Source organism: Schistocerca cancellata, chromosome 6 (assembly GCF_023864275.1).
Source record: "Schistocerca cancellata isolate TAMUIC-IGC-003103 chromosome 6, iqSchCanc2.1, whole genome shotgun sequence".
In the NCBI taxonomy this organism is placed as follows: domain Eukaryota; kingdom Metazoa; phylum Arthropoda; class Insecta; order Orthoptera; family Acrididae; genus Schistocerca; species Schistocerca cancellata.
In genome coordinates, this window is record NC_064631.1 from 54,904,939 (window position 1) to 54,925,277 (window position 20,339).

At 44.4% G+C, this 20,339-nt stretch overlaps 1 protein-coding gene across 1 annotated transcript in view; it reads right to left on the reverse strand.

The window, feature by feature from the left end:
• LOC126191558 (retinol-binding protein pinta-like) overlaps positions 1-20,339 on the reverse strand; it is a 101,543-nt gene that overhangs the window by 30,241 nt on the left and 50,963 nt on the right. Inside the window, exon 3 of the mRNA XM_049932471.1 lies at positions 16,193-16,352. Within this exon, the coding sequence (XP_049788428.1) occupies positions 16,193-16,352 (160 nt within the window). The remainder of the gene's footprint in view (positions 1-16,192; positions 16,353-20,339) is intronic.

The window sequence follows — 20,339 nt, forward strand, 5'->3', positions numbered from 1 at the left end:
TCGAGTCCGTTCGAACGAAAATATCATTTGCCCATTCCTGATGAAACAGCACAGATTCTAATGTAATATTTTCAGGATCCATTTGCAAGACCATAAGAGAAACTTATGTTTGCCATTGCCCGTGTAGAATAACACGCTTTCATTATGCTCGTAAGTCCAAAGGTAACACTGTAAAGCAAAAACATGTCACAAACGTATCTAACCCCAAACTGGTTCCGTTGTGGCGTATGCTCTATACTTACCCAGAACAGTGATCACAGTTTACAATAACAACACTAACAGATGTTCGGTGCATGCTGTATGTTGCAACCGCGACCGTAAAGGTGGCGGGGTAGCCGTGAACGAAAGCGCGGCGGGACCGAACGGGAGCGGCCCGCGAACAAACAAGATGGACGAACACGAAAGAATGGACACGCACAACGACAGACGGCCGAGGAAGACACCAAGAACACCAACACGCAAGAAGCAATGGGCTCACAAGCGAAAACCTCCCGAAATCAACAACGTCCACTAGTACACGGAAATAAGCAAAGTAAACACGATGACTGTAAGCGAGATATCGGGTGACTCACGCGAATATCAGACTGCCTCGCTCAGTGAGAGGCAGCTGATTAAATACATCATAGGTGTTCCACAGTGGTGCCCTTACATTATAGGGTGTTACAAAAAGGTACGGCCAAACTTTCAGGAAACATCCCTCACACACAAAGAAAGAAAATATGTTATGTGGACATGTGTCCGGAAACGCTTACTTTCCATGTTAGAGCTCATTTTATTACTTCTCTTCAAATCACATTAATCGCGGAATGAAAACACACAGCAACAGAACATACCAGCGTGACTTCAAACACTTTGTTACAGGAAATGTTCAAAATATCCTCCGTTAGCGAGGATACATGCATACACCCTCCGTCGCATGGAATCCCTGATGCGCTGATGCAGCCCTGGAGAATGGCGTATTGTTATCACAGCCGTCCACAATACGAGCACGAAGAGTCTCTACATTTGGTACCGGGGTTGCGTAGACAAGAGCTTTCAAATTCCCCCATAAATGGACGTCAAGAGGGTTGAGGTCAGGAGAGCGTGGAGGCCATGGAATTGGTCCGCCTCTACCAATCCATCGGTCACCGAATCTGTTGTTGAGAAGCGTACGAACACTTCTACTGAAATGTGCAGGAGCTCCATCGTGCATGAACCACATGTTGTGTCTTACTTGTAAAGGTACATGTTCTAGCAGCATAGGTAGAGTATCCCGTATGAAATCATGATAACGTGCTCCATTGAGCGTAGGTGGAAGAACATGGGGCCCAATCAAGACATCACCAACAATGCCTGAAAATCTGTGTTGATGACGTGATTGCACAATTGCGTGCGGATTCTCGTCAGCCCACACATGTTGATTGTGAAAATTTACAATTTGATCACGTTGGAATGAAGCCTCATCCGTGAAGAGAACATTTCCACTGAAATGAGGATTGACACATTGTTGGATGAACCATTCGCAGAAGTGTACCCGTGGAGGCCAATCAGCTGCTGATAGTGCCTGCACACGCTGTAAAAAATGGTACGGAAACAACTGGTTCTCCCGTAACACTCTCCATACAATGACGTGGTCAACGTTACCTTGTACAGCAGCAACTTCTCTGACGCTGACATTAGGGTTACTGTGAACTGCACGAAGAATTGCCTCGTCAATTGCTGGTGTCCTCGTCGTTCTAGGTCTTCCCCAGTCGCGAGTCATAGGCTGGAATGTTCCGTGCTCCCTAAGACGCCGATCAATTGCTTCGAACGTCTTCCTGTCGGGACACCTTCGTTCTGGAAATCTGTCTCGATACAAACGTACCGCGCCACGGCTATTGCCCCGTGCCAATCCACACATCAAATGGGCATCTGCCAACTCCGCATTTGTAAACATCGCACTGACTGCAAAGCCACGTTCGTGATGAACACTAACCTGTTGATGCTACGTACTGATGTGCTTGATGCTAGTACTGTAGAGCAGTAAGTCGCATGTCAACACAAGCACCGAAGTCAACATTACCTTCGTTCAATTGGGCCAACTGGCGGTGAATCGAGGAAGTACAGTACATACTGACGAAGCTAAAATGAGCTCTAACATGGAAATTAAGCTTTTCCGGACACATGTCCACATAACGTCTTTTCTTTATGTGTGTGTGAGGAATGTTTCCTGAAAGTTTGGCCGTACCTTTTTGTAACAGCCTGTATACGCGGCCCAGGAGCGTGCGCAGCCACGGCTTACGGCGCGACAGCTGCAGAGACCTCTACTGGTAACTGAGGTCCATGCCGTTTGGCGCGGATTCGAGACCCACGGCGCTCGGTACCAGACTGTATTCATGGAAAATAACAAAGAATGTGTCCCCATTTGTTTACTGCATTGTGTAGGTCGTTCTTAAGAGCAAGGAGCTTTCAGTACAAGAGGTGTGTATCACAGTAGTGAAGATAAGGCCTCATGGCTCTTAAGGTATAGGTATAAGTGTGTTTACTGGACACTTTTGTCTTGCTTTGGTCAATAATACTACCCCTCAAAATATGGAATACTTCTTTTTGTAACTGGCCGCCACTCGTTGTCTAGCGGTAGCGTTCTTGTTTCCCTAGCACCGGGTCCTGGGTTCGATTCCCGGCGGGCGCAGGGATTTTCACCTGCCCCTAAGGTAACTGGTCTTGTCGTGTCGTCCTCATAAGCATCACTCATTCTCATTACCTCCATTAGGACCTGGCCTAGTACGGCGGTGTGGGTCTCCCGTATCGTTCCCCTATGCTCTGTCAAGAAGCATGGGACTTCATTTCCATTTTTTCCATATGTTATAATTTGTATAAGAACCTGCACCTACCCCTTCTATCAAGAAATGAAACATGGCAGACATAGCCCAAGTCCCTTCATGTCTGTTTACATGCCCTGGGATGGTGGATATAGCTTGAGTGTCCGAGAACCACCGCTAGCCCTAGTACTATAGTCCATGAAGAATAGAGTCGCCGATGCGCAGTGAACGATTTTCGTCCAAATCGTTGGGAAAACTCATTCATTTCTTCGAAACGTGAGGCGGACATTGTCTGCCTGCTTTCAGACAGTCGGTGACATGCCATGTTGGCAGAATCGAAGCGCGTGCCCTGCAAAAACATTTCTGCGTTACTTACGGCTTTATATTTGAGCTTAATGGTGAAGTTCCCAACGTTTAGTTACTGGTCATAGTTATTGTGGTATTTGACTTTGGGGCATATTATGAAATATGTTGCTGTGTATGAAATTTAGCTAATATACTGAATTTTCCTTTAGAATTGTATGGAGGTCTCTATCTGCCACCAATCTCGAGAAAATTGATCCGATGTACTGTAACGTTCCCTGGCAAACTCACGCTATTAATGAACTAAAATTTATTTGTACCATATACGCCGCTCTGAGCAATTTGTATATTGAACAAAAAATATTATTGAATTTTGTGTAAAAGACATTTGTTATTATTGTAATATTTTTTGTAGTAATATTCTCTCTGTATTTAGGATGGTAATATTTCTATATTCATTATGTAATTGCGAAATGTGTCAATATCTGCGATAACAGAGATGTGAAATTCAGCCAGAGGAAAATAATGTTATGAGATTACAAAGAAATGTTAGTAGTCAGCAGTAGTATAAAAGCACCACGTACTGTGTATTCTTTGGTCATCTCCGTGTAGAGCTGAATGCGAGAAGAAGCTGTGACGAAGCGTTTTATGAATGGGTAGACTTCTTTTGTCTGTATCTAGATTTAGCCGCCATTAGAGGAGAAATTACAAACTAATGTGAGTTGAATTATTGTTGGGTCTAAATATATCATAATTTATCAAAAGTGTGTATTATTAATGTAAATTAGCTTGCCCATGTCATCTATAATATTTATTTAAAGAATTTTCAGCATTTTTAGCGCTGTTGCTGGGCTGTGCCGCGACCGATCGATTTGCAGCGGCGGCACATTTAAAAAAATTGTTCCGCTAAAGAAAAATCAACCAAACCCGTAAATCGGGAACAGATAAAAATTAGCAGTGAATTAAGGAAATGTTCTTCTTTTACAGTGATCCTGAGACTGATGAATTTTAAACTAATTATGCACTTGTGCATTCGTAGGAGGATAGTTAATGTTGAAATTTAACAATTTTGGTTCTTTCAAATAACTTAAATGTATGGCGAAGTATGTTTTATCAGTTATAATTAAATGTCGGCTTGGCAATATTTAACCATTTTCTGCTAATAGAGACAGTCTTGTGTTCCATAGCTAACGCCGGGAAAGAATTCAGTAAAAACTTTAAAAAAAACCACTGCATTTAGAAAATGTGTGCCAAGGCCGAATTATGTAAAGGATTTAATTCTCAACTAAATATTCTTAATCAGTTAATATGAGTTCACGTAATTTTTAAATGTACGTAATTCCATTGAAAATGCATTTCTATTACCACACGTAAATAAGAGAGAGGTTCTAGAACAAAGTTCGTATTTACTGAAGGAAAGAAAAGACAAAAATTAATTAACTAAAACAAACAAATTAGATTATTAATTATTCTTTAATGAAAAATTTCATGCAATTTCATTAAAGTGCACACACATCAGCGATCGCGTGTCTCAATGAAAGAGCCAGAATGAAATGTCCCCAGTATTCCTAATATTTCATAAACAGATTGAGCTATCGAAGTCATATTTAGGTAAATTATAACACACAAAGAGGAGAGTATTTTCCATGTGGTTATTATGCAAAACTTCATTATCTACCATGTTATTCCACTGACAACAGATTTGTCAAAAGAATGTAATTCTGAAGGGTCAATAATAACTGCTGAAATGAGAAATGCTGTGGGGTTTGGAACAAAGTGAATCGTTACACATTTGTTTTTGTACCGGGGATGTGCTTTTTCATAAGCTGTTGACCTTTCTTTTTCTCGGTTCTACAATTCCTAAAATTAATGAACTGCTGTTTCAGAATTCTCTCAGAATTGAGTCTGCACAACATGTTAATGAGAGAAGGAGATTAGGGCGTATATCCATTTCCTGTATCTCCTTCACCCCGTTTCCCAGAACTTCTGAAGATAGACGTTGACTGTGGATATTGTATCACAGACACACTCCCTTTGACTGTTCAGAGATGTCACTAAACCCGCCCAAAGATGTAAACAACCGTGCCTGAGCAGCGCCTATTAGCCGGAGGGGGTCCGACAGCCGATCAGTTCCAGTCATTCCAACAGGAAGGAGGTACACGGCTCGTGCTGTAGCTCAACCATGCCTAGACGGTCAATACCGCGGTTCGATCGTGTCCGCATTGTTACTTTGTGCCAGGAAGGGCTCTCGACAAGGGAACTGACCAGGCGTCTCGGAGTCAACCAAAGTGATGTTGCTCGGACATGGAGGAGATTCGGAGAGACAGGAACTGTCGATGAGATGCCTCGATCAGGCCGCCCAAGGGCTACTACTGCAGTGGATGACCGCTACCTATGACTATGGCTCTGAGGAACCCTGACAGCAACGCCACCATGTTGAATAATGCATTTCGTGCAACTAGAGAACGTCGTGTTACGACTCAAACTGTGCGCGTCCATGGCGAGGTCAATCTTTGCAACCACGACACCATGCAGCGCGATACAGATGGGCCCACAAAATACCGCACAGCGTCCTCTTCACCGATGAATGTCGCATATGTCTTCAACCAGACAATCGTCGAAGACGTTTTTGGAGGCAACCTGGTCAGGCGGAATGCCTTAGACACGAGTCCAGTGAGTGCAGCAAGGCGGAGGTTCCCTGCTGTTTTGGAGCGGCATTACGTGGGGCCGACGTACGCCGCTAGCGGTCATGGAAGACGCCGTAACAGCTATACGATACGTGAATGCCATGCTCCTAAGCGATAGTGCAACCATATCGGCAGCATATTGGTGAGACATTCGTCTTCATGGACGACAATTCGTGCCCCCATCGTCCACATCTTGTGAACGACTTCCTTCAGGATAACGACATCGCTCGACTAGGGTAGCGAGAATACGCTCCAGACAAGAAGCCTATCGAACATGCCTGGGATAGACTGAAAAGGACTATTTATGGACAGCGTGATCCACCAACCAGTCTGGGAGATCTACTCCGAATCACCGTTGACGATTGGGATAATATGGACCAACATGCCTTGATGAACTTGTGGACAGTATGCCACGACGAATACAGGCATGCATCAATGCAAGAGGACGTGCTACTGGGTATTAGAGGTACCGGTGTGACAGCAGTGTCGACTACCACCTCTGGTCTCTCTGTGTGGTGGTACAGCATGCAATGTGTGGTTTTCATGAGCAATAAAAAGGGCGGAAATGATGTTTGCGTTGATCTCTATTCCAATTTTCTGCGCAGGTTCCAGAACTCTCGGAACCGAGGAGATGGAAAACATTTTTATGTGTGTATTAACTCTGGCTCGAGATACTGTACCGTGTAAAGGAGGTACTGGGAAGTAGACGGAAATTCCTGCCAGTCTTCGTGTAAACACCTCACACAGCGACTCCATATGAATACGAGCACATTAGGAGAAAAAAGACTGAAAGGAATTACCTGCTGAAGTGCGTTCAGGCGAGTAGTGTGATTACTTATTCTGTAATTAACTGTAGAAATATTCAACAAAAGTGTTTGAGTGCTGGGGAGTAACATCGCAACTGCTTATTTGTTTGTTTGAGAAGCTTAAATTATTTATTGCAGCACTACTTATCGATTGTCTGACGTTTTGCAAGTTTATACACGGTCCTGTTCGATTAATGTGAACACCTTGTTTGTCGACGTCAACGTGCAACACTCACTCTCAAGCTGCAGGTGATAGTACTAGCAGTGGAGGGTATATAAAGCATGCGAGAGAACGAGGAAAGCAGTGCAGTCGCTGTCGTAATGCGGAAAGAGAACGGTCTATTTAACATCCAAAAGGGTGTGGTCGTAGGCTTTCAGGCCATGGATGGGACCATTTCCAAAACGGCTAAGTCTGTAAACTGTTCTCTTGCCGTCGCGTTTAAAGAATACCGTGCATGAGGAAAGATATCCAGAACCGGCATCGAGCGAGGTGGCACCATGGTTAGCACACTGGACTTGCATTCCGGAGGACGACGGCTCAAACCCGCGTCCGGATATCCTCATTTAGTTCGTCCTTAATTTCCCTAAATCGCTTCAGCCTAATACACGGATGGTTCCTCTGAAAGGGCACGGCCGCCTTTCTTCCCCATTGTTCCCTAATCCTATGGGACCGATGACGTCACCGTTTGGTCCCCTTCCCCCAGAATCATCCACCTCTGAACGGCGGTCGCGGAGATGTGTACCCATAGCCATTCAAATGTTGAGCAACTGAGCACCCAGGTGAACCAAGGGGCTACCAACAGTGTCTCCTAAATGACCGTTCAGCAAACGTTGCTGCGACTGTCCTGCGCAGCAGGTGCTTTGTTCGTGCAGCCAGGCTGACTGATGGTAATCGGCGGCGAAGGCTCGAATCCGCACGTCACAACCGCAACTGGACGCCCACAAAGCGGCGACAGGTGGGCTTTTCGTCGAAGAGATGACCGATGGACTGCACGGCGTGAAACATCTAAAAGAAAACACTCAGCAACAGGCCAGGGGGCATTTCCCTGGCCCATGTCATCATTTTGTAAGGCACAGTGGACCAAAATAAGGATGCATCTATACTTGGGGACCATGTCCACCCCTACATGCACTTTCTTCTTTCCTCAGCACGATGGCATGTACCAGCAGGACAATACAACGTGTCCAACAGTTCACAGTGCGCGTGCGTGGTTTGCAGAGCATCAGGATGAGTTTATCGTACTTCCCTGGACACCGAATTCTCCCGATTTAAACCCAGTCGAGAACCTGGAGGACTACCTCGTTTGCGTTGTTCGCTCCATGGATCCTCAGTCAAGAGACATAGGGCACAAATGGCCACGGCACCGGAGTCGACATGGCTCCACATCCCTGTCGGTACCTTCCAGAACGTCTCTGACTGTCTGCACGTCTCACTATGGCCCGTGCCACAAAAAGTGGTCATTCAGGCTTTGGATGGGTTTAACGTGATTGGACCATGTAGATCGCTTCCAGAATTGTGGAAAGCGAAATCCAACCAGTGTATGAACAGGGACTTTTACGTGTAAATAAGGCTTAAAAAGATTCACTAATTCGCTGAACGATTTCTCGTTCAACGCTAAAAAATTCCGATAGTCATCTGTCTCTGCTGCAAGTTCTCGTAGCATATTAATACGTCCGTGTGTGGAACGCCTTCTAAGGCACTTTTCACCCCTTGTCGTTTCCTCTTGCATTTATTTTCACAACACGCAGCGATTGCAATAGGAATACATGAAAGTTCTACATCATCGAGCGCCGAGATGCTTCCTACGATGACGCAGTACTGACGCCGGCCGTAGTGGCCGAGCGGATTTAGGCGCTATGCTCTGGAACCGCGCGACCACTACGGTCGCAGGTTCGAAACCTGCCTCGGGCATGGATGTGTCTGATGTTCTTAGGTTAGTTAGGTTTAAATAGTTCCAAGTTCTAGGGGACTGATGACCTCAGCGGTTAAGTCCCATACTTCTCAGAGCCATACTAACTGACGCGTCCTGGACATAAACATCGCGCAGTAATATTTTGTCGTTCTTGGCCTTACATGCCGTTGAGTGGGTCATGGGCTGGACAGTGTGAAACCTGCACTGCTCCTGACTCTGTGCCTGCATGGGAATAAATTGTTGAGTGACAGTAGAGAACGGAAGAGCAATTGGTTCACCGCTTCGCGGAAGTGCAATATGGCTCCGACCACAGGAGCAGTGCTGTTCCGTGCTATGTTCACACTTCCGCTGTTAAAATGTAGTGTTGAGTCCGCTTTGCAGGATCCTAATAATTTCATCACTTTCTTATGCGATTACGCAGATAGCTTCACATACTCCGTAAAATAAACATACGGTGCAGAGAAACAAAGTATAAAAGGTATTTCACCAGTAGATGACGTTATTCGATTTCTGTGGCTCTATTATAAGTTATGTTGTAAAAGCAGCTAACTTGAACAAATGTTTCTTTTACATACTTATTGTTCTTAGTCATGATGAACATTTTGTTCATCATTAGTTGGTGCAATTTATTTAGGGGACGCACTGTTATTCAGCTGTTTAATACTTCGAATACCATGTTGCCCTACAATGAAAAAAATTTCAAAGCAGTAAATTATTGGAAAAGAGATGAAAATTGAGAATAAATTTAAGATATAATTGTATGATAAAAGCATAGTACATGTACTAAAACGTTAAATATTTGTTACCTAGTGACTATGAATGCCAACATGTTTCTGTCTAATACAAAATATTGCTTTGAACAAACATGCTGCTGTCACTATGTTGCGTGTTTTCTAATCAAAATTACGAACGCACTCTCCAAGCTTACCATACAATTATAACTGAATTTATCCCTGTTTTTCACTTCTTTTTGAAAATTTTTAATTTTGATATGATTTTGCTCTAGTGCATCTTTGCATTCAAAGCACTGAGCACCTGATCAACAATTCGTCCTGCAATTACAATGCGGCCATCTGATCAACAAATCATTCGAAACCGATAATAGCAAGAAACAATAAAATTCGTTGAAGAGATACGTCATCAGATTAGTGTCTGGTAGTTGTTTCTGTGACGTAACCTGCAGCGTGAAAGAACGAATCACAACAATTTTGTTAAAAGGCCACCATTGTGGCCCGCAGCAAACCGGCGACTAGGAGCTGTCGTACCAGAGCGATGTGACAACTGTGCGACCAGACTCGCGCTCTGGTTGGTTGTTGCTGTGGTAACTGTCCTGTACACAACTGACTACCAGTCACTTTGTCGTTATGACACCAGTATATATCAGCGCTCCCGCTTCACGGAACCGGTGCTTCGTTAGAGAGCGGCGATAGAGTAAACAGCCCTGAACTGGGCTACTTTAACTACACTCCTGGAAATGGAAAAAAGAACACATTGACACCGGTGTGTCAGACCCACCATACTTGCTCCGGACACTGCGAGAGGGCTGTACAAGCAATGATCACACGCACGGCACAGCGGACACACCAGGAACCGTGGTGTTGGCCGTCGAATGGCGCTAGCTGCGCACCATTTGTGCACCGCCGCCGTCAGTGTCAGCCAGTTTGCCGTGGCATACGGAGCTCCATCGCAGTCTTTAACACTGGTAGCACGCCGCGACAGCGTGGACGTGAACCGTATGTGCAGTAGACGGACTTTGAGCGACGGCGTATAGTGGGCATGCGGGAGGCCGGGTGGACGTACCGCCGAATTGCTCAACACGTGGGGCGTGAGGTCTCCACAGTACATCGATGTTGTCGCCAGTGGTCGGCGGAAGGTGCACGTGCCCGTCGACCTGGGACCGGACCGCAGCGACGCACGGATGCACACCTAGACCGTAGGATCCTACGTAGTGCCGTAGGGGACCGCACCGCCACTTCCCAGCAAATTAGGGACACTGTTGCTCCTGGGGTATCGGCGAGGACCATTTGCAACCGTCTCCATGAAGCTGGGCTACGGTCCCGCACACCGTTAGGCCGTCTTCCGCTCACGCCCCAACATCGTGCAGCCTGCCTCCAGTGGTGTTGCGACAGGCGTGAATGGAGGGACGAATGGAGACGTGTCGTCTTCAGCGATGAGAGTCGCTTCTGCCTTGGTGCCAATGATGGTCGTATGCGTGTTTGGCGCCGTGCAGGTGAGCGCCACAATCAGGACTGCATACGACCGAGGCACACAGGGCCAACACCCGGCATCATGGTGTGGGGAGCGATCTCCTACACTGGCCGTACACCACTGGTGATCGTCGAGGGGACACTGAATAGTGCACGGTACATCCAAACCGTCATCGAACCCATCGTTCTACCATTCCTAGACCGGCAAGGGAACTTGCTGTTCCAACAGGACAATGCACGGCCGCATGTATCCCGTGCCACCCAACATGCTCTAGAAGGTGTAAGTCTACTACCCTGGCCAGCAAGATCTCCGGATCTGTCCCCCATTGAGCATGTTTGGGACTGGATGAAGTGTCGTCTCACGCGGTCTGCACGTCCAGCACGAACGCTGGTCCAACTGAGGCGCCAGGTGGAAATGGCATGGCAAGCCGTTCCACAGGACTACATCCAGCATCTCTACGATCGTCTCCATGGGAGAATAGCAGCCTGCATTGCTGCGAAAGGTGGATATACACTGTACTAGTGCCGTCATTGTGCATGCTCTGTTGCTTGTGTCTATGTGCCTGTGGTTCTGTCAGTGTGATCATGTGTTGTATCTGACCCCTGGAATGTGTCAATAAAGTTTCCCCTTCCTGGGACAATGAATTCACGGTGTTCTTATTTCAATTTCCAGGAGTGTAGTTAGCTGCGTGCTAGCATTCCGCCAACGCCGCCGAGTAACCCCGGTACTGCGAAAGCGTTGTGAAAGCTAACTGTTGCCGGTTTTTTGCTGTTTATAGGCGGTTCGCCACTGAGGTGGCAGCTGAAGAGATCCGCATTAAACGAAGGTTAGGCAAGTTAGTCTCAACACAGTTACGTCAAACAGATTACGAGATTAAATGGTGGGATGCTACTGATGGAGTCTACCGGATTTGCTACCCTAACTGTAACATTCTTCCACTATATCCAGATAAATAAAAGTTTACCTGAAAGTTCTTGTCTCGGTGGCAGAGGTAGCATTGGGAACGAAACCTGCAGCTAGTAAGTGTTGAAGAATAAGAGAGAGGGGAAGTCAACAAACCAGTAAGAGAGCTGCAGAAAGTCAATTTTTGTATACAGGGCGAGACATCTACTACAGATCGACCCCCCCCCCCCCCCCCCGCCTCTTCTGTAATATATCCAGAATGAATAAATATACCAGGGTGAGGTTTTCGTCCAGTTATAGCGGACAATATGACAAATTTTTTGACGTTCGAAAGTAATTTATATCGTTTATAGATGCCGAATTACGCACCGAGTTTGTATTTTTTCTGTGACATTTTAAAGAAGCTTCTAAGATAATTTCAACAGCATAACATGTTTGGGACTTGATGAAGTAGTATGAATAGAACAGCGCCGCAAACTACTGTCCCTTTGTCAAGAAAAAAGGTTCCAATAACGTCTGCCCTGTTATACCAAATGTTAACAAACACGTAACTTAGGTATTGTACCAATGTTTACCTGTGCCCTTCAAGTCCGTCAGTCGGTGTTCTACTGTTGTAGCAATCAGATAACTTGGTCATAAAGCTATTGAGGCATTCGCAATGTATACGGCAGTCGTAAAAGTGAATATCATCCATGGCGAATGCCACCAAACTATTATACCAGCGGTTCGGTTGTATGCTGAATGGTATCCAGATCGTGGCAAACACTCACGATCTCACTTTGGAAACATTAGGAAATAGTTCTAGGAACTGAAAGTGCGGAGAATACAATATACCAGGGAAAAAGAAGAGCAACTGGTGAAGGAAATGAAACTATTATTTTAGCAGCAGTACGACACAATGCAAGTGTCACTAAGAGGCATCTCAGAAGTACAAGAGGGACCAATCAAATGATCATTCTGCGAATACTACATTCCGTCTCATTTCATTCTCTGCACATTTCGCTGCATGTACAGTTTCAAGTCAATGACTTCCAAAATTGATTATTGTTCTTCAGATGTTAGCTACGAAAGTGTTGTTTGAGGAAGAAGCATCGTTTTCAAACCATGGACAAGTGATCTTCGCAATATGTACTAATTATCGGCTGAAAATCCACGCTGACTGAAAGAAGTGGATGAAAACAACGCTCTTGTTCTATCAGAGTTTGGTACGTGTTATTTATGTATTATTGTTTCCAGATTTATTCATGAAATCTACATGCGCTCAAATATCTCGGCGTGATACCATCATGACGGATGTCCCTCCCATTCTACCATTCTACACACGTAATGACAGACTCTCTAAAGAGATCATTTGGAGAGGATTGCAACGGGCGTGCAGGAAACCGAAAATGGCCTACACACTTATCAGACTTTTACCTGGATTGGAAATTAAAACAGGAGGCTTACTAGGAAAAATTGATGGCTCCCGAAGGCATGAAATGCATTATACTAAGGGCTTCTGCTGCCGTCAACTTGATATGAAATTCAGTGTGCAATATTGTTTCTTCAGAACAACTTTACAGCGTGTAGCAGTGCTCAAGGTCAACATTTCGAACAACTGGTTAGCCGTTATATAAACATATTATCCGTACCTGAGTTACGTGTGTACTGTGCGGCAAGCGTTTCTGGAACCTCTCCTCTTCATGGCGGGACAGTGATTTGTGGCGCTGTTATCTTGGTACAGTTTGGTCAAGTCCCATACATGTAATGTGGTTGAAATTCTCTTAGAAGCTTCTTTAAAATACCAATAAAGGGTATATACTTTCATTAGAAAGAATGAAAAAAGTCGGTGTCGTAATTCGACGACCGTAGACGAAAAAAATTACTTGGAAACATCAGGAAATTTGACATACTAGTCGTTATAACATTCCGAAAACCGCACTTCGATATGTTTATTCATTCTGAATGTACCTAGGGTGGCCGATATTAGCTGCCTCACCTTCTACATTTAGCCATAAAGTCAGATGAAATGGGAGGCAGCCTTTAGAGAGCGATATTCCTACGTTTGTCAGGTATGTTGTTGGTCTAGCTTCATGTTCATTTGTAGCAATACTTACTTTTTTGTGTGAAACACGACAAACAATAGGAGCGCTAATGTTTGCAAACTAGGTAAACGTTTAGGTAAACAAACCGACGCGAAGGTAGTCCATAAAAGTCCTTGCCAAACGAAGATATACCTAGAAAATGTGGTAGCAGAAGACACGTCCACATGTAAGCGGAAATCTGACAAAAATGCTACCACTGGCGATATTTTAAATTTTTTTGTTAAAAAAAAATATCAGCCCCTAGCTGCATAAAAGAATTTTTATTTCCATGCTGTTTCAGTTGCCCAGTGCCTTCTTCACAAGATCATATTTATCTCATTATTATAGTGTGTACCCAGCATATTAATGTAATCATTACTGGCTACATATTCCTTATTAAGATGGATAATGTCCGAGATATTTTAATTCAACATTATGAAGCTTGAATGGTAAAAACCCAGAATATCGCAGAATCAACTTAACCGCTTGTGCATCCAAGTTTCTGACAAGACTAATATACAGAAGCGTGGAAAAGAAAACTGAGGATGTGTTAGATGACGATTAGTTTGGCTTTAGGAAAGGTAAAGAGGCAACAGAGATTCAATTCTGAAGTTGCGGTTGATAATGGAAGCATCACTACAGAAAAGGCAAGACACGTTCATAGGATATCTCTACCTGGAAAAAGCATTCGACAATGTAAAAAGGTGCAAGGTGTTCAAAATTCTGTGGAAAATAGGGGCAAGCTATAGGGAGAGACGAGTAATATACAATATGTACAAGAACCAAGACGGAATAATAAGAGTGGACGACCGAGAATGAAATGCTCGGATTAAATAGGGTGTAAAACAGGGATGTAGTCTTTCGCCCCTAAACTTCAATTCTTACATCAAAGAAATAATAAAAGAACGGTTCAGGAGTGGAATTAAAATTCAAGGTGAAAAAGTATCAGTGATCCGATTCGCTGATGACATTGCTACCCTGAGTGAAAGTGAAAAATAATTACATAATATGCTGAATGGAATGGACAGTCTAATCAGTACAAAATATGGATTGAGAGTAAATCGAAGAAAGACGAAAATAATTAGAAGTAGAGTAAATGAGAACAGCGAGAAACTTAACATCAGGATTGAGGGTCACGAAGTAGATGAAGTTAAGTAGTTATGCTACCTAGGCAGTAAAATAACCAATAATGGGCGGAGCAAGGAGGAGATCCAAAGCGGACTATCAATGGCGAAAGGGCATTCCTGGCCCAGGGAAGTCTACTAATATCAAATACCGGCCTTAATTTGAGGAAGAAATTTCTGAGAATGTACGTCTGGAGTAATGCATTGTATGTTAGTGAAACATGGACTGTGGGAAAACCAGAACGGAAGAGAAAATAAGCATTTCAAATGTGATGCTACAGACGAATGTTGAAAATTAGGTGGACTGATAAAGTAAGGAATGAGGAGGTTCTGCGCAGAATCAGAGAGGAAAGGAACATGTGGAAAACACTGGTAAGGAGAAGGGAAAGTATGATAGGACATCTTTTAAGACATGAGGGAATGACTTCCATGGTACTAGAGGGAGCTGTAGAGGGCAAAAAACTGTAAAGGAAGACAGAGATTGGAATGTATCCAGCAAATAATTGAGGACATAGGTTGCTACTCTGAGATGTAGAGGGGAATTCGTGGCGGGCCGCATCAAACCAGCAGAAAAAAAATATAAGTAATAGGTTGGTGATCATGTGGGGGTGGAGCAGGGAAACAGATAGAGGGGGAGGGGGGCGAGAGCGAGGGGACTAGCTAATGTCTGATTGCACTCAGGGGTAATGATCTAACAAAGTCTGGTCTAGACCCCACGACCCTCGGAAAACATTCTCTACTGTTTCTGCAGAGAGAACCGCTCTCTGGAAGCCACGATGACGTAAATGGTTCATGATTCGTCCGACCCGCGCTTTAGATGCTACTTTTTTTCTAAATACTTTCCCATCTGGGGTCCAACACCTACATTTCTGGATAACCTTGGGCCTACCATAAATTTGGACGAAATCAGTGATGACGAATACGCGCGGCCCCCTCGTAAGTTCTATCATTCTGAAACACTGGGTATTCCGCGTTACTTTCCCGCAAAACTTAGTTTTTCACGCAACTCACTGTTTCTGACGTCATATCTCTTGAAGTATGTATGTAAGTATGTAGGACATGTACGTATGTATGTAGGACATCTGTTAATACATCAGGGATGACTTACGTGCTACCAGATGGAGCTGTAGAGGGCAAAAAGTGAGATGGAATACATGCAGCAGATCACTGAGGACGTAGGTAGCAAGTGTTACTCGGAGATGAAGAGATTGGCACAGGAGAGAATTTCGTGGCAGGATGCATCAAACCAGTCAGAAGACTGATAACTCAAAAAATGGTAAAATAAACAAACATTTTCAGTCGCTGCAAAGACGGATTTTAAAATCTATCACCACAATAATAAATATTCGATGGTAAAAGAATTTTCATGCTTTTGAAAAGAGATATGGATTTCGTCGGTACTTACATGTGTTTCATGGTGTGTTTAATGTCAGGCCCCAAAGGGTCGCGATTCATCAGGATCTCTGGATACCTGTTCCTCATTGAGAAGTAGGCATCCAACCCTTTCTTAACCTTCTCTGTGCTACACTTGCAGTGAATGTACATCCTTTCGATGTGGGCGTCATCTGTAACCAATGGAAATAATATTTATTACAGAGGGTTAGCCAGTCACCGCAGAAAACATAATTCCATTAATAGCTTCAACCTGAAGACAGATACTGTAGTCAAAGTCTGTCTGCAGTGTCTACGAGGTGTGTGAGAAAAGTAATGAGATTAGCAAGACTGCAAGGTATCTGGCAATGCTGTGATGTTCCACTTGTGTAGGCAGTGTATTCATTGCTTTCAGACCCTCAGTCTAAGTTGTAGCTCCGTACAGCCAGCACATGATTTTTGAGAGCGCCATCAGTGAAGTTGTGTTTTTGTTGTGTGTTATGAAACTGGAACAGCGGAATTTAGAGTAAAGTTATGCCTTCACCTTTTGTGTAAAGTTTGGGGAATCCGAGAGTGTGACCTTCTAAAAATTGAAACAGGTCTGAGGGGGAACACAAGTTTCTCCCTGGCGCAAATCATTTTTGCACAGCCAGGACACATTTAAGGTGAAACTTGTTCACGGAAACCTTCAAAAACTTCAAAAACTGATGAAAATGTCGAACGAGTGCGTGCTCTCGTGAGATGAGGCCAACGTATAACACTAAGGATGATGGATGACCTGTTAAACTTAAACAAGTCCACCATACATGCGAAAGGTTTGTGCCAAAATGGTGCCGAAAAAACCTCACAGCTCAGCAGATGGACAATCGAACAAACGTGTGCGTTGATCTACGAGTACTTTGGTTCAGTCGTGTGATCACAGATGACGGTTGCTGTATTTCTGAGTACGATCTTGCAACGAAGTGGCAACCTGAGGAGTGGCACACTGAGACATCTCTTCGACCTAACAAAGCTCTAGTGAACAAATCAGAAATCAAAAGAACGACAGTTTGAGAGTAGAGGTATCTTGAATAAGGAATTTGTTCCTCCAGGACAAACTGTCAACCAAATATTTTACAAAGAACTCCTAGAAGGACTCAGGAAAGGGAGAATCGAGTGGGACTGGATAATGCAGGGATCTGAACGCTGCGCCATGAAAAAGCGCAATATCACATGGCCACTTCCATCACAGAAAGTTTGACCTCAAAAGGCATTCCTGTTGTTCCACAGTCCCCCTGTTCAACCTGACCTGTGTTCTTGTGACATTTTTATTTTCCCAAAATAGCAAAATGTCCTAAAAGGGCGTCATTTTGGGTGCCAGAGAACTTGCAAAAGAGTGTGACGTTAAAGGCCTTACGAGTTGAAGCTCTTCCGCACTGCTACCAATACTGGAAACAACAACTTCTCCCGCACATAGTTGCCGAAGGGAGGTAGGTACTTTGTAGGGGACAATACTGATTTTTGAAAACAAATATTTTGGTAGATAAAAGATCAGTTTCATTAGTTTTGGCTCAAATGGCTCTGAGCACTATGGGACTCAACTTCTGAGGTCATCAGTCCCCTAGAACTTAGAACTACTTAAACCTAACTAACCTAAGGACATCACACACATCCATGCCCGAGGCAGGATTCGAACCTGCGACCATAGCGGTCTCGCGGTTCCAGACTTCATTAGTTTCCTCAGACACCTCGTATGTTGCGTTGCTCGCGAATAATACCCACAGGCGTTGAGCTCTGCTTTTTCTACACGTGCCTGATGCAGAAGATACGTCTGTCTGGATAGAGCTCAAGATATGGACACTACTGACGCAGCGAAATACACGGACTGTTGCTGCAGCAAGCATTGGGTATGGCTGACCTTGGCCCATGCAGCCGTATGTAAGTTAAATGTAACACCGTTGCAGAGGGTGCACTAATTGTTTTTCACACTACAACTATACACTCTAGTGCTCTGTCGTTCCTCATCCATTGCTTACCGTAAGAGGAGAGGCGATAAATCGACGTTTACGCCATCTGCAGTAAGCCAATAGTAATCTCAAAAGTTTTGATTTCTTCCCACCCTGTACTGGAAAAAATGGAAAGTGTTACTCCACCAAAACCTTTACGGGGTGCTACCAAACACGTACATCAGCAGACATACATCAGCAGTTCCATGCCTGTGGAGTATGTTAATTAAAGTATCATCCTATAACGAGCTGTCTTTCAATATTTTCGGTGCAGAGATCAATCGTTGCTAATGACGAATAATGGTGTGAGTACGTCATGGACACTACGTGTATCCCACGTTACTGTATGTTTTCAGGAGAGATCGCAACACGGCATACTCAGAAGACTTGTACAGCGAGCTTATTGCCATCTTTCGGACATTAGGAAAAATCGAATCATTGGCATGAGGGACATGGGAGCATCATACTAGCAGATGGCGTACACAGTTGTCAGCAGTGCAGTGACTGCAGAACTATGAGTGGTGACGAGATGGACTCAGGACAACAGTGTGACGTGAAGAGCACACGAGTTCCACATGGCAGGGGATCACCATGTTCTGTTGGGAACACGTAAATAGAACTGGGATTTAAATTTTGAGTCACCGTCCGTTTTTTAGCGCTGGCAGCATACTATAAACAACAGAGACTTTCATGCTGTAGAACCAGAGTCAACTGGGACATCTAATGACATTCTGTGGTGTTTAGTTCTGTTTGTAGTTGTACCAAAGACAAAGTGTCCGTAGGTAATCTGGTGACATGTCACAGGAAGCAGCGTTTCCTAAAATCTATACCTCCGCAACTTCCGGACGCAGGGTGTGGAGATCTCTAGGATACGATAACAAGATTGGTTTGGCAATTGTTGAAGGAGGCTGAACGTTCACCATCATGTGGCAAGATGGTAAACCATGTTGACATAGCCTTCATGATTTGGCTACTAAATGGCACAGTTCACATCATGTGCGCTCTCAGGAATGTATGAACCTTTGGCTGGTCTGCCTGGTCCGCTGATTTGTCTCCCATACAGCAAGTCCGGGATGCAATGGGAAGGCACACACTTTCGTACCAGCCTCCAGACAGCAATCTTCATGAACAGACAGAGCATGTACTTCAAGGCGTGACATCAAATTTATCAAGTTGGCATTCTGAAGCTGTTTACTTTCACGCTGCAACGAATATAAGCGTGTGTGTGTGCCTGTGGCGGTCACAATACATTCTGACATTGGTGATGGGCGTCAGTTAGAAATTTAATTAAGTTTATTCCGGTAACTGTGGGTCTTTTTAAAGTGGAACTTGTCACTGAAGACAATTCTTCTCGAGTCAATGAGAGACCAGGCCAATGATGCGTCTATACGCACCAGAGACGCCCCAGAGGGAAGTGTGATACCATCCCCTACCTGGCTGTTGCCCACGATGCAACCTGCCAACCAGGAGTGCTGGTCTGTGGTGGCATTACTTGTAATAGCAAGACCATTTTGGTTGACATTCGCGGCACCCTTATAGCACAGCGATACGCAGACGATATGCTACACCCCGTTCCTTTGCCCTTCGTGAAATGCCGTCCTGGGCTTACATTTCAGCAAGATAATGCCCGCCCTCACACGACGAGAGTTTCTACTGCTTATCTTCACGCTTAGCAAACCCCGCCACAGCCAGAAAGGTAGTCAGATCTCCCCAATTGAGAGCGTTTGGAGCATTATTGGCAGGGTCGTGTAATCAACTCGGGATTTGGACGAGCTAACGCGCCAGTTGACCATAATTTGGCAAGATATACCTCACAAGGACGTGCAACAACTCTGTCAGTCAATGCCAAGTCGGATAATTGTTTCTGTAAGGGCATGAGGTGGATCGACACGTTATTGATTGGCTCAATTTGTGAAGCTCTTTCTCTTGAATAAATCATCCGACTTTTCTGAATCTGTAATAATTTGTCTGTGCATATGCATCACATCTACCCATTCCGATGACACTTTCGTGTTGCGTCGTATTTTTAGCCTTTTTAAAATTTTGTTTTTGAGTGTATGTCGTATGTTTAGAGCTCCACATGCTTGAAACACTGTAATCTGCTTTTTATTTTTCGTTTCAATGAAGTAAAATATAGTACTGCTTTTTACCCTTCTGGTTTGGCCACCCAAGGAACAATCGGCAGGTTCAATTCCC